Here is an 18,273-nt window from a genome sequence, read left to right on the forward strand (position 1 = left end):
TACTGCCCAGCTCATTGCCACCCTTACTTGAACATGGATCAATCAGCCAATTTAGACATGTAAGCAATTAGTAATATCTTCTGTTTAAGAGTGGTCCATATCAAGGTTATAATTTGTAATGTCATTGGAGTCCACTAGGGGCTATTCTTGTAAATTTATCAGTACCTTCTTATCAATCACTATTCTTCAGGGGTATTTAAGTTATTCTCAGTGAAAAGGGAACCGAACCATCATTCCACACTACCATGTGTGTAACCGACATCTACCACCATCACCATGAGCAGTGTTTAAAATCAATTATATTTATTCTTTTGAATATCAAAGTTTCTCTTCCACATCTACCACCATCACCATGATCGAATGCATATGCTATCCAACCATCCATCAAATTTGAGCAACAACATACAACCACTTATGAAAAAACCCATCGTATTCAATTGGTGGTCCATGATATAAACTTTGGGTCCTTAATCTTACTCCACTGGTAGGCTCTAAGGAGTTTCAACACCTGGTCAAGGGTTGAAGTACCCATAGGTGGTGAAATCCCACTGAGGTGTGAGTGTGTGGATGTGTATGTGTGTAAAAATAAAAATAAAAAAATAAAAAATAAAAAATAAAAATAAAAATTTTAAAAAACTTTGGGTGAGGCAACTTGTTTGTCCATTTTTTAATATGCACTTACCATAGTGATCCCCCATACGCAGTCTTGTAATGTAATACTATCTTAAACATTTTTTTAAACTAAAAAAGTAGTAATTATTTTTACTAATTAGTAATTACCTATGATATAAATTAATCAAGAGTCGTGAGCATGACATATGGAAGACGAATAATATTAATATATAATGGGTATATAGCCAATTATTCACAGGGCTCAAGTTAATACTTACACATGCTTTAGCTACACTCATGCCTAACCTGTGAGAAAACACATGCGTAGACGGATTTTCAGCGAGCCTACCCACGTGCCCAAAAAATGAAGGGGCGATCCACGCACTCCTACCTTCTTTAATATTAGGAGACATATGTCAGTGTCTAACGTTGTACGCGGTACAGTCGTACATAGAAATTGATTTCTTGATAACTTATGTACAGAAACTGGTGACCCCTTAAGCAAAAGGGTCACAAGGTGACAACTAGATTGGCCGATAATTCAAGAACCAGGATGGTGTAATATAACTGATGCTTTTCATTTGTCCAATCCGCAGTGGGCCCTACCCTTTGGATGGTTCAGATCGACAACTATGAATGCCACGTCTGAGACAGATGACTCTTCCTCTTCCAATCAGGGTGGAAAAGTGACCAACTTTTATCCAACTACTGACTGAAAAATAAAGATTACAAACGAAAGATTCGGTGTATACAGTGGCTGCCCCTCAAAATTGGAATTTATGTATATATATAATTGGAATTTATATATATATATATAGGGGCTAGAGTTTCCAATTTTTAATATATCCATCGGCCAGATAAAAAAAGCCCAAAGAATTGCTGGATAATTACAGTGAGAGCCCCCTCTTCCTTCACTGCTGATACCCTAAGCTACCAGAAATCGGGTGCGTAGCGTACGATGCCATGATCTGGTCCACCCAATAAGACGTAGGCGGTTGTTGTTGCTGCTGCTGCTGTTGATAGAAGAGAGGATTTTCCACGTGTGGGAATCTGACACCGCTTTCTACCTCTTCTTCTAAAGAGCTGCCCAGCAAGTCCGACGGTGACTCCACGTGGCAGAGCGAGGGCACAGTCGGAAAGCAAAAGTCGGTCGAAGTCGGTCTGTAAAATTGACCATTTGACCCGAGCTCTTGAGCTGCTGGTGTGGTCCAGTCAATCTTTCCGGCGCCAGGATTCTGAAAAATGAATTTCTCGTCTGGTAACGATTTCAACGAATTTATACGTGGGAGGGAGAAAAATCGATCGTCAATTTCCGGGAAGGAGTCTGGCACATCATCCAAATGCGACGAAGACGATGAATACTCGTTGCTGTTCTGTTCTTTTACAGATACCACCGGCTTTTGCGTGCCGCAACTTTTCTTGTAAATCCGACATAGAACCCAATCATCCAACTGCAACAAAAACAGATTACAAAAGAAGTATGTTAGTTAATTATATATATTAAAAAAAAACGGTTTTTTTTTTTCATTTATAACGAGTTGAGTGTTTTTTCATTTATAAGAAGTTTGAGTGGTTTCTTACACGAAGGCTTCCTTTCTTCCTTGTTGGCTCTGAAAGCCTGTATTCGTGCATGATCCAGTTCGTCTTGTCCCCTTTTGGGGCTTTTCCAATGTAGAAAACGAGCGCTTTTTTAATCCCAACTTTCCGACCTTGGCCCGTTATGATCTTATCGGTACCGGTCGCCTTCCAATACCCAGAACCAGCGACTCTGTTGGGTCGTGAACCGTTTGGATATTTCCGATCTCTCGGGCTGAAGAAATACCATTCCTTCTCTCCGAACAACGCTTTACCTGAAAACACATTAAAATAAAAATAAAATAAAATAAAAAAAACACGATTATGTTTTGTTTTTACTTCACAATACTGGTGAGCTTGCGGATTCAAGCCGTTCGTTCACACGGAACGGAGGGAAACGAGAGAAATCTTACTTGGAAGAACCCACGGGTCGTACTTGTAGAGATCCACGTCGCCGATTATTTGGAGAGAAAAGTGTTGTCCGGCGACTTTCCGGCATAGGTAGTTTACCAAAAGCTCCTCGTCCGTCGGGAAAAAACGAAAACCCGGCGGCAACGATAGCTGCGAGACGGAATCTGCTTCCATGATTCCCATTTCCTCCAATTAAAAAAAATCGGCGGTGGAGAGAGTTTCTTCTCTGCTTATTTCTTCTGTGTCTATGATTTTTCGCTTCTTCTTTTGTTTTTTTTTTTCCCTTCTTCTCTTCTTTTTTCCTTTTTTTCTCATTGCCTCCGGCCTCATTTTATAGAAGGAGCGAAAGTACGGAAACAAGCGAATGGATGAGTAGGTTGGGGCTGTTGTGGGGTCCACAAAGTGCTGGCACCGCCTCTCTATCGACACGTGTGCCCGTCCTTTTAACCTTATCGTGCGCTCCCGAGCTTATCCGAGATAATGAGCGGGCGTCCGGGTGCATGAACGCTCTAGAAAAAGACGGCCGTGGGATGCTACATAGTGACTATGGACACGTGTCGAACGGCAAAGCGTTCCTTTCGGATCCTTCTAGAAGGCAAGAGTTCGGGAACGCCTTATGCGTGTCGAATCTCGGCATGTCTTTTTTCACACGTGGGGTTTAACACGTCGGCAAGTAAGCGAAGCGTGCTGCGAATCTCCCACGTGGGATTCGCAGTGGACAGCTGTCGGCAGGTTAGGCCGGATTTTCAGAAAAATGAAGGTATGGTATAGGGACACCTATACACGTCTTGGGTTTCTTTCACTCATCTACCACCTTCCTGACTTTGATTCAGTTTTCAATCCTAGATTTCTGCATCCATGTTCTTCAATCCACACCGTCCAAATTGTCCAACGCATTGTCTATGCCACATTCTCCGGAAATCACAACAATCCCTGCAATCTTTCCTTTCTTATTTCGATAATACTTGGATGGGATCATCAATCCCACCAGAAGGATGAAACCATTGCCATCCATTCCACCACTGTACATGTGGCATATACGATGATGATCATCATCATCCAAAACCGTTCATCATCCAAAACCGTTCATTCATTCGAAAGATCTGTAAATGGGTCACTTCAAAATAATAATAGCAATATTAGGGTAAGTCAACACATTGGTGGTTAGGATCACGTGATCATTATTATTCTTGGCATAGGTTCCATTTATGGAGCTTGCTGATTTAAGGTGATATGACCATTGTCATTTTTGGCCTATGTTCCAAAAATATCTCCAATTTGCTCGGTTTGTGCCTTATACAACAAGGGCCCAGAGTTCACTGATCCAAGCCATTGATATGATCGCCACACACCGTGAGGGGCTCGTAGCCTTGTATATGTAACATCTCCCATATGTGGAAAATCCGTATTCTTGACACGTTTTTAGAAAATAGACGATTTTGAAATAAACTACATCAAGGACCACTGAAAACAAAGATTCAACGATCGTGATTTTCCAATGTGTGATATTTTAGTGGATGGGCCAATCCATACAAGGGCACATAATATCAACACTGCGATCGACGACCCTACTCTCGGCTTCCACAGACGCAAGGGTTATTATGCAATTTACCGCTGACGTCCCATCTAAGCTTGGGTTTTGAGTTTGTGCAAGTGGGACCCGGTTCCCTGATCGAAGCCGGACGACGTGGGTACTGAAAAGCTCTGTGGGCTCCGCCATGATATGCTCGTGTTTTATCTATGCTCTTCATCCATTTTGTTAGATCATTTTAACCCATGATATCAAAGGTGCGGTGGATCCAACGCTCAAGAGGACAAAATCACTAGAAGTAATGATAATTTGGATTCCTAAGGCCCACCACTATGTTTATTTGTCGTCTAACCTGTTGGTTAAGTCATATAAACCTGAGTGAAGGGAAACCATAAACATCAGCTTGGTTGAAAATTTTGTTTTGTATATATATATATATATATATATATATATATATATATATATATATATATATATATATATATTTTAACACAAAGCACACACGCCCCTGCATACTCAGGCCGTAGTGGAATTTCACCACCTATGGGTACTCAAACCCTTACCAGGTGTTGAAACTCCCGAGAGTCTACCACTGGAGCAAGAGTAAGGACCAGCTTGGTTGGAAAATTGTACAGTACTTAAGAAGTTTTTAATGTTAGGTGCTGCAATCCCCACTCTATGATCCGTTTGAACTTTGAATCTGCCTCAATTTTGAGCTCTGGATCCACCTCTTTTTTGAGCTCATGTACTATAATAATGTGAATGGACAGCACAGATAAAACACATACATTGTGTTGGGCCCACAAAGCTTTTCCAGCACTGGCGTGGGTATACTGGAGGTCTCACTGCCGAATCAGAATTCGTCCCCGAGTGGATATTTTATGCACGGGATTACCGCTAATTGATGGAACTGATCTAGATGATGTTTAGCGCCCTTCATTTGAGAGTCCGAATTACTTCAACGGCTAGGATCAACAAATCAGGGGCTCCACTCATGGAAAATGAAAACCCAGTAACACTGTAGAAACGGGTCATTGGTTTTGTTAGCTTGTAGGCGAGACAAGTCAAAAAGCACGGGAATCCCTTCAAGAAACGGTTTTGACACCCTTTCTTGGTAATCTTGGAATTCAATGACCCGTCTTGGGGTCAAAAGTTCCGCAGCTGTTTCTCTTCACAGGCCCCACCCAAGCACCCATGGATTTTATTTATTTACTATTATTATTATTTTATTTTATTTTTATATTATTAGCACACATGGATTCGATTTACGAATCCTATATTCCCCGTATCGGCTGATGCGGCACCACTGGTCGTGCACCATGATCTGAATGTTCATCCCGTGGGCCGCATAGTCAATCAGTCAATGCATTTCGGCATTAAAAAAAATAATTAAAAAATAAATAAATTTAATGCCGTTCATTAGCCGGATCCTATGTGAGCATTCAATGTTACTGATTGTACAACTTCTAGCCTTGCCTAATATTCAGGGCAGGGAATAACAATGCGCTTAATAAATAGGTCAGATCTCTTCCACTTGTTGCACATGTGGAGATTGAAATCCTATCATTGCATTGCAAGCTCCTATGCCCATTATCTTCTTTGGACCACACATTGGAAGTTGTAGTTTAGGACATCTCAACATTGACTTTTGCAAGTTAACTCGTTTGTAAAAAGGAAAATTTTTAATTTTAATTAATGTACATCAATAATATATATAATATCACTTGAGGTTATCAAATGCAAATGTAAATAGTTCATATTTATTGTCATGAGAACCAATCAGAGTAAGTTATGTTCGATTTGGATGAATCCACTTAGTGTTTTCGAATATCTACAGAGATGTACGAAGATAATTTCTTGATAATATAGCTAAAGCACATCAAACAATACTGTAGGTGCAAAAATCTGGCTCACCCTCCCTGGACAGCTAGACCTTCAAGCACCTGCACATGAAGAAGACAAAGGAGACCCTGACTAGAGCAGGGGATCCTTCGCTGCCAAAGTTAGGCTAAGAATCCGGGTTTGGTAGTATGAGGGATTTTGGGTGAGAGATTTAATTTGCGTACCTTTTACTGTAGATGGGGCGCCCTTTATTTATAGCATTTGTAGGACAGGATAGTTCGTAATCTTAAGCATGATCCTAGCTGTTAGGCGAGATGTGCCCGAGTAATGAATGTCGGCAGTTACCCTAGAGTTATGCGGTGGACGGTTACGCGCAAGTGATGGATGTCAGCGATTACTTTTGAATCGCCCATAGCTGAAGAGGGTCGTTTACTCAGCCGAGGAGGTAGGTCGGCACGACATGGATTTCTCTTCGTTTGACAAGAGATGGATTGAGCTAAGTTGATCCAAGCAGAACTCTATCGGTCGACCGGAGATGGGCCGAGCTGAATTGAACCAAACTGAATAGAGCTGAGCCGGACTAAAAGGGCTCAGGAATCCTACTTCGATTGTCTGGGCCATCGACCTTCCGAACTGAAGGTTGGACTGGTCTTTTTGTCAATCTCATTTGCCCTTGATGAGCTTTCGTCCGACTTCGCTAAGCCGAACCACTGCTTAGGGCCTGCCTAAGCCAAGTTGGGCTGATCGGAGTGCTTCAGGACAGTCCTTCTAAGGTACATAGGTGGAAGCTCCAGGATGTGCGTCACAGAAGGGCGCACTTGGGGATGCGAGCTCTAACATCTCTAGGCGAGATGGCGTAAGAGTGTACGCTCGTCAGCCCAAGCCGACCTCAAGAGTGGTCGAGTCATATTTCCTATAGCAAATATTACGTCATTGTTTAAGTGGTTAATGAAGGTGTAATAATGAAGAAGCAATTACAGAACAAATGGCAGAAGAAAAAACAAAGAAGGCCAAGTAGTGTCGAATAGTTATAGTAACAGTCAAGATGTGGGAAGGATCCAAATGGCTTGATTAAGGTTATAAATAACAAAAGAATTTAGCAGGAAGATTTCGTCTCATACAAACTCAATCAAAATTAAATATTATTTTTCAATTATCCTTCAATTGCCCATCAATTACATTCCTTAGTGTAATCATTTCACTTTTTTACCAACTAGATTACATTCTTTAGTTTAATCGTTTATTTTTTGCTCATTGTTTACATTTTGTAGTGTAATCTGTAACGCTAAACAAGTAATTGGTCATTTTGGCTATAATTTGAATCTATGGTTGCACGCTAGATTCAGCTCTGCATCAAGAGGGGTGTTTTGCAGCTGTTCTTGATGATCGACAATAAGATTCCTTATCTCATTTCTCTTTATCTATATTAAAAGGTCCTTTAAGATGGAAGGCAAATGTGTAACCTATCATCAGAGGAGGAACCTATAACACCCCATACTTCTCGATACTCGGGTGTTACCGTGTAACCTAATTTAGAAATAAATGCAAGCCTAGCTTAAGCAAACAGTTACGAGCAATTCAGTCAAAACCTAACCATTGAAAGTAATCCCTACCCACATATTAAACTATCCATTTGAATGCTTCTCAAAATGGTCCATCACGCCCATAACATCCCATGGAGCAATCCACCACTTGACCGACAATCTAAATGATAACTCAAGCGTCAAATCCCCTTGAAATGACTCGTAGGACTACCAGGACCATTGATCAGTGGTTTTGAATCAATCTACACGTTGGATTATAGAGCAAGTACTGCAGTTGACTACGAAGATACGTGTTTGCTAAAATAGCTTGATCAAATGGTTTGCTCAGACGATTGTGAACTGAGTGACTTAAAAATCATGTGGGGTCATTCAAATTTGCATCTGGATCAGCTTAGGACCTTTTGGATAGGGGTGAACCCATGAATTATATAGGAGTGGAAGAAATGACACAAATTAATAATCAAATGAAAAGAATAATGATAATAACAGATAGTTTATAATAAATTAAGAATAATAAAATTTACATTAGTGTTTATATTAGTATTTGGTTAGTAACCTATTATGAAAATCTTACAAACAACCCATTAGAACCTTTTTGATCGTTGATGCTTGGATTGAAATTAATCCGACCACCAAATCAATATAACCAACACTTTAAGATTATAAGTCAATTTGTATGGCCCACCTAGGAATTAGATCTGCCCGATTTTCTAATATGGTCCTTGATAGGTCTCCCCAAACTGAACGGACGGAGTGGATTTCCCACGAGCATCATGGTGGACCCCACTTAATAGGGTGCGCATGCACCGCTGGTACACACTCTCTATGCACCGTACCAACAGGAGCCGTCAAAGCTCCCTTGATCGAGAATTCCAAAGAAGGAAAATTCCTTTACTTTTTACTTTTCGCCAGCACCCATTTCAAACGATGGACGATTGCAACGTATGTGGCCCACCATCTCGAACCAAATAGGGGATCCAAACCGTCCATCTGATTTAGGGCGTGGGCTCGACCAAAATCAAATTGTTATAACAGGTTTTCATGTACATATGGGCACACGTTTCTTAGTACAAACAGGGTCTACAAGTACAAAAATTCCTAAAAATGGAGACTGCCTTGCTGATGCCAGCTCGACAATCCGCGTGATCTCATCTCCGCCCATCCTAGCCGTCCAAAAGGAAGCCATCTCAACCACCTATCTTGCTTAGGGTTTTCCAAACAAAACCGTGGCCGATTTCGGTTTTTACCCACCGTATTTTAGAAAACGGTTTCCACCAGATTAGATCTGGTTCGTTTAATATTAAACGGACGAATCTGGGATGCTAGGGTTAGTGACTAAAAGGGGTTGGATTGAGCAACAGGAGCTCGCCCTCCATTCTGGCAACCGTAACTCGAAAATCTGCCGTTTTCTCCTCCTTCCGAACCTACCAACCAAATGGCGTCCAAGCTCCATTCCATCCATTCACTAAGCTCCAATGTACCCTTAAGAGCTGTCCCATGCCGTCAGAATGAAGAAAGGAGTAGTGGGTGGGAAGGCGCCATTAGCGCTCGGTCATCTTCCACGATAAGCTTGCACCATCACTGCTGCTTGTGGTGAGGCCGGTCATGGATTTAAATATGTAAATGTGTGGCCCATATCATCACAGTTCAAATGACGGGAATCACGTCTGAGAGAGGAAGCAGAGGTGAGGAAAAACAGTGCAGTTGTGCTGCTGGCTGGCCATGGCCATGTTAACTCAGCGAGTTTCACCGAGTCTGGTTCGAGTTAGACAGGGCCTGCTGTTTTGGGACATGACTGAGTTGAGTCTAGACTCGCTCAGCCATGTAGAGAAAGGAAGATAGAGAGAGTGCAGGTTGTCGCTGCACTCACATCAACTATGTGTCCATGGTTGGTACCACACTGAGTCAGGCCAACTCAGTAGCTGGGTTCTGGCCCGACAGAATTGCTGGAATGAGTCCAGCCATACAGGTCTAGCCTAGGGATAAGACTCAGGGAGAGAGGAGTAAGAAGAAAATAGAAGGGAAAAAGAAAAATTGGGAGAAGAAGAAGAAACAGAGGAGAGAGAGGGAGGAGGCGGAGTCGACTCGGTCCTGACCGAGTCAGCTCACTGGGTCAGGGGCTGACCCGAATCCCTGACCATTTTGGGACCTTGCTCAGCCAGCAACCTTGCTGGTCATGTTAGAAAGAAAGGAATTAAAGAAAAGGAGAAGAAAAGGGAAAGAAGAAAGAAAAAGGAGAGGCGTTGCTAGTTGTGTTGAGCCCAGTTGACTCGACCCGAACCTAGTCAAGGTGAGTCAGCACTTTCTCCCTAAACCAAACCCATGCCAGCGTATTGTTATCATTGTTGCCACCATTTTATTAAGATTACAAATATTAGAAATAGTTAACCAATGTTGGATTATTTATGTGCAAACTAGATGTCATAAGCAAGATTGTAATTACTAAGTAGTATTATTGTAGTTATCGCCCTTAAATAGTAGCATTAATAGTGTACCATGATACCTAATATCATAACAGTTATTGGGGTCATGTTAGCTAATGATAATCGCTAAAACCAATGGCGGTTTTTCGATTATCAATATCATTAGTATAGTGAATAATCGTACATCAATTGGCATATTAAATCCTATAACTTATCCTAGACTTGATTAATCTAAACCCTAGACCTATACTTGAAATGTAAATAGTAAGTTAAGCTTTGGGCCAAATTGTAGAATGTCATAATTCATGGTAGATCCTAATATCTGGATTCATTAATAATAACAATTAATATTAACATTAGAAAATATTCATAATTTCCCTTATGGGATTAGTATAATACTTGTTAATATAATCATTAGTATTAGCCCTTATTATATTTTCAGTGGTAAATATTTCATTATTATTATTACCCATATTATTTAAAAGATGGTTGGTCATTATGAGAATATTGGATAATGTTGGTACATCTAAATGTGGACCTACGAACCATCATTATTAATACTGAGAGATTAATACTCCAAATAGGAATATTACTCAATCCATTGTCCAATAATAATATTGATAATAACTTAGGATCTAAATCCTAAAATCTAAGCATCAAACTAAACTTTAAGATGAAACTCTAACCCTACGTCAAAACCCTAAAGATAAATAACTAAAATCCTAGGCTATGATCTTAAACCCTAGGTAGTGTGTAAAACTTGGATCTAATTGTACAAGTTCCTGATTTATGATAGGATTCGATTTTAAGGGATCGTGTATTCCCTAGCAATGCTGGTAGGCGATATGAACTATGAGGTGATAATTCTTCCTCTTGAGCTTCCCTTGAGCTTCCATCTTTCCATTAACTTTAGTTATAGTTTTTATTTAAATTTATAATTGATATCTCTCTCTTATAATCACATGTGTTAGCTGGTGAAAATTGAATTACTATATTGCTTGCTTAATGTTCATCCTGTATATTTGTTCATGCTTGTGTATTATTTGTGGATTGCTTACGGAACTTAAACTGGTACATTAGTAGAAGATTCCCACATATAAATGTACAGCCATACTTGAGATGTAACTTGACGGTCGTGATCGTAATGAGCCTTCGACTTGGTGGTTATTGAGTGGTGGTTTAAATTAATCATTGATGTGGGCCTACCATCAAGGGTTGTTACGTCCAATGATTTTTAAGGATGGTTTTTATCGTATGGTTTTGATATTGGCATTATGCAGCATATTTTGATATTCGCCCTACGTGGTTTGTTTTAATATTTTCCCTATATGGGTTCGATGTTTTATACTATGCAATCATGCGATGGTAAACCCCATATACTGTAATATGATTGGCCACTAGTCGACGGATTTTCATTAAACATCCTAAGATGGTAGCCTCATGGGTCAGGGATGGTGGTCATAGGACATTATGCCCGAGGTGTTGGCTTACACTAGGCCATGTGCTACTCGTAGTGACCTTTAATCTTATTTAAATTGGTTGGTTGTAAATGGACTAATAATGACTTGACTAATTATGCATACATGGCATATCTACGATGACTTAGATCATTATGCCTATGCGATTACGCTGAGTGTTGCGTTAATGACCAGTCATTTGATTTATGATAATGACTTAGATCATCATGCCCATGCGATTACGGTGAGTGTTGTGTTGATGACCAGTCATATTCATGGGCGACGAGCCCAATGCTCGTCTGGATGTTTTACCCGGGGCACAGACCATCTGAATGTTTTACCAGGGTCGATGATTGCATGAGTGACGACCCTACTATCCGTCTGGATGTTTTACTCGGAACAATGATTGCATTCACGCATCCATGCATCTAATAAGACTGCATTTACTCTGTTTTGGTTATCTATGTGTTTTATACTATTTCTTACCTAATGCGACGATGTGTAATCTTCAGAAAAATTCACACTGAGTTAGTCACTCATCCATCAAATATATAACCGTACAGGTAGAACAAGTGGCCCAAGTGATATTCAATTTCAGGCCGGTGAGGAGCTGAGTATAAGTGCCAAGGGTGTATGGCGGCTGCATTGTCACGAGGCGCTGCGTGATCTTGTAACTTAGATTTTATATGCATTTTTTTATCTCTCTTATATAAATTGTGAAATTCATGTATTTGTTAATTCTTAGACATTGGTTTGTATAAGTCATTATGGGCAACTGTTGTATATTTCAAGTGTAAATGAAATTTTCCTTCAAGTTAATTTGTCTATACTCATCTGTTAACTCTGATAAAAGAAAATTGTTATATATTGAATTTGACCATTCTTTAAGGTTAACACTCGGGTTTTTGGGAAACGAGTCGTATACTCGGGTCCTGAAAAGTCGGGGCATTACAAAACCCACATTATATTATTATTGATCAAGTCAGAGGTTATAGAAATCATCTCAAAAAACCCAACTTGTAAGTGATCAACTTTGGCTTAATTTTATCGCATGGGCAAACTTTCGATTAATTTTTTTTAAAAGCAAAAACAAAGACACACAAATCGTCTGCTAAATAACTTGTGTCACAACACCATCTCTCTCTAACATGCCAGCTGTGTAGGATGTTTGGACCATGAAAACAGCAAGCCTCAACCTTCATATCACTGAAGATCACTTGGCACCAAAATTAACAGGTCTATACAGCATGTGGATCATACTAGTGAAATCAATGGACAACCAATAATTTGACTCATACATAAATATGGCCAACCTAACGGGCTGAGTAGCACCATTTTCAAGAAAGGTAATATTCAAGGGAAGCGGATTCGCTGGTGCACCACACACCACTGATCTAGCTAGTGTGGGCACGTGTCATGCGAGCATTGTCGCTCCTCCTGGAGCTCCTAGTTTGAAGGAAATCAAAGTTGCATGGCCCCAAAATGATTTATTTATTATATCCATCATTTAAGAGCATGATCCCAAAAATGATTCATATCCAAAGCTTAAGTTGACTATACCAGGAATAGTAGTGGGGACAATGATTCTCACTGTTAAAACGTTCATATGGCCCATCATAACATTTATTTTCCATCCAATCTGCTAATAAGGTCACATAGCCCTAGAAGGAGATGAAAAACAAATATCATATTGACCCAAAACTTCTCTGGCCCGCAAAAGGTTTTAATGGTAGATGTTCAATCCCCCGCTGCTTTTTGCACTGTGGTCTACTTGATCTTTGGGTTTGTCTTATTTTTGGGTTCAAGCCTTTGGATAGTTGGGATATAACACATACCTCTTGATGAGACCCACATAACTTGGTCAATGCTCCGTGGCCCCACCATGATGTATGTGTTTTATCCACGCTGTCAAATTATTTTTAATTTTCATATCATTTTAGGGCTTGATCTGAAAATTGAGGCATGTTGAAATCTCAAATGGACCACACCACAGGAAAAGAGTAGTGATTGAAAGTCTACCATTAAAAACCTCGTAATCTTAAAATGGTACTGATGCAACAAATTGTGATGGGTGACCCGTTCTCATTGTGCATACGCATGTACATAAAGAGATGAGAGATATATTTGTGGGTAACATGGTTTTTTCACACATTTCCCTAGCTATATATAAATTATTTATTATTATTTTTTTAATAATAAACATTGAATTAGAATCCTTTCCGAAGACATGACTGTGGTGAACATGGGTCTTCTCATCTCTCACCTTTCAGAATAAATATCATGATATTTGGTGCAACCAAATACACCTTAATTAAGGAAGAAAAACTTACTAAAATATCCTATTGGTTTTATTAATTCCAAAACTTTTGGATGATTAACATGAGCCCAGAAAAGTTTATTGTGCGGAGGCCTAAGGCATCCAATATTATTGTAAATTTTGGACTGGCTGAGTTGAATGGTCCAGATGGATGAAGACGACGTTGCCTTTATGAAATTTATCAAAACTCAACCATAGTCGATGGCAAAGAAATCCTGTGTGGAGATTTGCATTAATGAAGTGTAACCAGCTCAAGTCAAAAGTTCAAGTCGACCGAGTCACGATAGCAACATAGATTTAGTTCTGCACATGGTTTTCCAGAGTAGTCAAACACGCTATTCTATACACGTGATGACGTGAACATGTTGTACGCCACACGATGGAGTGAGGCGCCAGATGATATCACTACACAATCTTGGCGCTTCAAATGCATAGTGAAAAGGAAGTTCGTTCAACATTTGAAGAGAGATGTGTCGATTGGTCTCTGCGATCCACTGCCTAGCCATAATGGGGCCCACTTAATGGGATGTGGTGACTTGTACGCATGAACTTGTTTGGTGGGGATGGGGGGACGGATATATATCTTTGTGGATAACGTTAGCGCTGGAAAGAAGCGGGAATATGGCATATTCATTCCCTCACAGTGAAGTATCATACCATGGATGGCGAATGGTTTGAAATGCACATCCACCTGGTTTGAAATGATCTTTAGTCACTTTTAAATCTGACTTCTGCCATTCAAAGTGTCCTTGTTAATTAGGGACGCGGATTTCCTGCCAAAGCGTTTGACAAGAAGTTCCTGCACAAGGATGCTGGGTGGAGCCCACTGCAATGTACGTGGTAAATCCATTCCGTCCATCCATTTTGCGAGCTTAATTTAGGACGTTCTACCAAAAATGAGGTGGATACAAAACTCAAGTCGGTCACACGAGAGTTAAAATTGGGTAAAGAAATTCCTACCGTTTAAACCTTCCTGGGCTCCCCCATGTTTACATGCTATCCAAACCGTTTATAAGATCATTCCCAATGGTATGAAGTGAAAGCACCAAAAAGATAACCTGATGCAAATCTTTTATAGCAATAAGAATGTTTCAACGGTGGTCACTGAATGTCCACTGTTTCCTCTCGTGTAGCCCACTTGAGTGTTGGGTATAACTAATTTTTCGTCATACGTACTAAAATGAACTTTCAAAACGGATGAACAGAGTGGATTTCTCATAAACATCTCGGTGGGCCCCACACAACATCCTTTCTCATGAACTTCCTGCCAAAGCCTTTAGCAGGAAGTCCGACGTCCGTTAATTAGAAATGGAAACGGATTAGTTGCCCAGCCTCATCCAACACGGTGCGGCCCTGACAATGGCACTGGTGTTGATGTACATATATTATATATTTATGTTGTCCGTCCATTGTTCCAACTCATTTTAGGGCTTGAACCTAAAATGGAATCAGATCCAAATCTAAGGTGGACTACACAACAAGAGACATGGGGTAATTGATCACTAAAAACTTCTTATAAGCTATGAAAGTTTTGGATTAAGTTAATATTTATTTCTTTCCCTTCTTCCTAGATTACCTTATCAACAGGTTGGATGGCAAATAAGCATTATGGTGGCTATATGAAGTCTTTCAGGGTGGATGTTCAATTAGCACTGTTTTCAATAGTGTGGTCCACTTGATATTTTTGTCTACTTCATTTTTGAGCTTATGCATTTTTGTCTACTTCATTTTTGGGCTCATGCACTAAAATAAGCTGAAAAAATAGATGAACGGTAGGGATATAGAGAGCATGCATCAAGGTACGCCCCATGGTTAAGGCCGTACCACGTGGGGTGAGGAGGTCGGACCGCACCTAATCCACTCCCGTTAGTGCACGAAGTGAAAAAAAAAAAAAAAAAAAAGATAAAAGAAAAGAAAAAGTGAAGCATTGCTTAGCCGAATATTTATGGTTGTTTGTCCGTAAGCTATCTACAATGCGTATAACGAGATGAACAGTTCCGATTGATTGATCTCCCCGCCTCGTGTACTGTAAAGAGCTGTTCATGTCCTTTTTCCAGCTGTACCATGTCTATCTTCCCACGCTTAAATCTGCGTAGATATGATCTGGAAAAGCAAAAAAAATAAAATAAAATTTGTTGGATGCTAAGAAAAATGAAAACAAAATGATTATGGTATCAATTCAAAAAAAAAAAAAAAAAAAGGTCCACTGATTGGAGGTTCACATTTGTAACTTTATACGTATGAAGCATCATACCCAGCCATTGTGAAAGTGTTTCTCCCTACTGTTATAGGTCGGTATTGGTCGGTGTAGTGGGACCCACAATGACATGTGTATTTTATCCATGCCTTCCATTGCTTTTGCCAGCTCATTTTACGGCATTATCCAAAAGAATGAGGAAAATCCAAAACTCAGGTGGACCACAGTAGTAATTGAAAAACCACCGTTAAAAACTTCTCAAAGGGCACAAAAGTTTTGTATCAACTGATACTTTTGTTTTCCCTTTCATCCACGTCAGCGTGAATGGCAAATAAACGTTACAGTGGAAGTTTTTAATAGTGGGTGTTCAATTACCACAGATTTTCTATAGTGTGGTCCACATGAGATCTGAATCTGCTTCATTCCTGGGCTCATGCACTTAAAAATGATTTGGAAACAACGGCGTGGATAAAACACATTGTTATGGTGGGCCCACGTAACATTTGGAGCACCGACGTACACCGAATCCGAATCCTGTCACGAAGACCGAGATTAGCTGGTTCGGATTACAACTGACATTTTTGTTGTGTGCGATACGTGTACGTTCAAATGGTCAAAGTGGCGGTGAAGGAACGGTTTGCACAGGCTCTTGCGTGTAACGCGACGACTGGATACTTATACGTTTGCACTTACGTCATAGACACGGACACACGGCACAACATTCGCTGATGATCTGATGATTAGCGCGAAGCTTCAGAGGAAGAAATCTTGTAAAGTTGGCGGTTCAATCTCCACTATTACCTGTCTTGTGTGACGTGGCTTACTTTCATTTTTTGTTTTGGATACGTCTGACTTTTTGACTTCTTTCTTTTTAATGCATGCGCTACTGACACGTACATCGCCTCGCCCCCACGGAAAAAAAAAAAAAAGAAGCACTGTTTGAGCCTACGCTCGCATTTAGGCGTCCGTACCTAATCGTGCCAATGGACGCCGATTGAGCACTCACTCAACTCTGTGGGACTCGCCGACATGTATGTGTCTTATCCATACTGTACATCAGTTTTCCAGTTCAATTTAGGGCATCAGCCCAAAAACATAAGCAAATCCAAGATTCAAGTGGAACACACCACAGGAAATAGTAGGATAACGACGTCTACCCTTCAAATTTTACTAAGTGTTTTTTTTAAAAAAAAAAAAAAAAAAAAACACACGCACACATTCCCCGTACACTCACGCTAGTGGAACTTCAACATCCATGGGTACTCGAACCCCTGACCGGGAGTTGAAACTCCTGAGAGTCTACCACCCAGGCAAGAGTAAAGACCCTAAAAATTTACTAAGTTACACAGTAGCAATTATTTATTATACAACATGTTCTTGAGATCAGTTGATGAAGAAAAAACAAATATCAGCTTATCCAAAACTTCGGTGCCCCGCGAGGGCCCGTTTGGCAGGGTCGATTGAAAGGGATTGAATGGTACTAGGGTGGATGGCATGGATTTCTAGGTAATGATGGTGTTGGCAATGGATTGTCTTGAAATCCATGGGATTGCTCTATCCCTGGATTGCCATAGCCAATCTGTTTGGCACGTCCGGTCGATCCCGGGATTAAACCTTCCCCTCCCTCGTACCAAACACGTCCCATGCAAATTTGAACGGATTAGGTTGGGTTGGATGGGATTTAAAGGTAATGATGCTGTTGTCAGTGGAATGTCTTAAGATCCATGGGATTGGGATCGGTTCACCGACTCTGTTTGGCATACCCGGCCAATCCCGGGATTTAACTTCCAATCCCTTCCAATACCATCCAATCCCTTCCAATCCGACCGGCCAAACGGGCCCTGAAGCTATCAAAATTTAAGCATCGATGGTGATTGATTGTTCTATCAATAAAAGCTTCCTACGGCTCACATTAATGCTTCTGAAGGTTTATTTAATAAAGTGACAAAAATTCAAATGAGGTCACGGAAAATATCAGCTTATCCAAAAAATTTGTTGCTCTCCTTAAGTTTTTAATGGCCAATGACGACGTTTCTTATGTTATAATTCACCAGAGATTTGAATCTACTCCATGTTTTTACCTCATGCCTTGAAACGATTTAATAAAACGGATGGATGGTTTGAATTTAGAATAAATACATCAAGGTGGATCACATGACATGGGCGTCACCATCTTAGATGAGGCTGCCCCACATAACTCACTCCCAACTTTGGATATGGTTTACTTTTAGAATAATGATCTGAAGTGAGCTGGAAAAATGACAGATGACATGGACAAGTCGCATACATTAAGGTAGCCCACATGCCGAACTCGTCTACCACACCTGTTTTAACCAGCGTGTAGAACAGTCGAAAGGGCCATTG

The 18,273-nt window shown here is 40.4% G+C and overlaps 1 protein-coding gene across 1 annotated transcript; it reads right to left on the reverse strand.

The window, feature by feature from the left end:
- Positions 1 to 1,413: 1,413 nt before the first annotated feature.
- On the reverse strand, positions 1,414 to 2,895 carry LOC131229891 (NAC domain-containing protein 72-like). Its single transcript, XM_058225994.1, has 3 exons — positions 2,601 to 2,895; positions 2,194 to 2,462; positions 1,414 to 2,063 (listed from the first exon to the last, which is right to left on the reverse strand). Exons 1-3 carry the CDS (start codon positions 2,779 to 2,781, stop codon positions 1,524 to 1,526), a joined length of 990 nt encoding a protein of 329 aa, XP_058081977.1. The 5' UTR covers positions 2,782 to 2,895; the 3' UTR covers positions 1,414 to 1,523.
- Positions 2,896 to 18,273: the final 15,378 nt, after the last annotated feature.

This window comes from Magnolia sinica, chromosome 1 (genome assembly GCF_029962835.1).
Source record: "Magnolia sinica isolate HGM2019 chromosome 1, MsV1, whole genome shotgun sequence".
Classification (NCBI taxonomy): domain Eukaryota; kingdom Viridiplantae; phylum Streptophyta; class Magnoliopsida; order Magnoliales; family Magnoliaceae; genus Magnolia; species Magnolia sinica.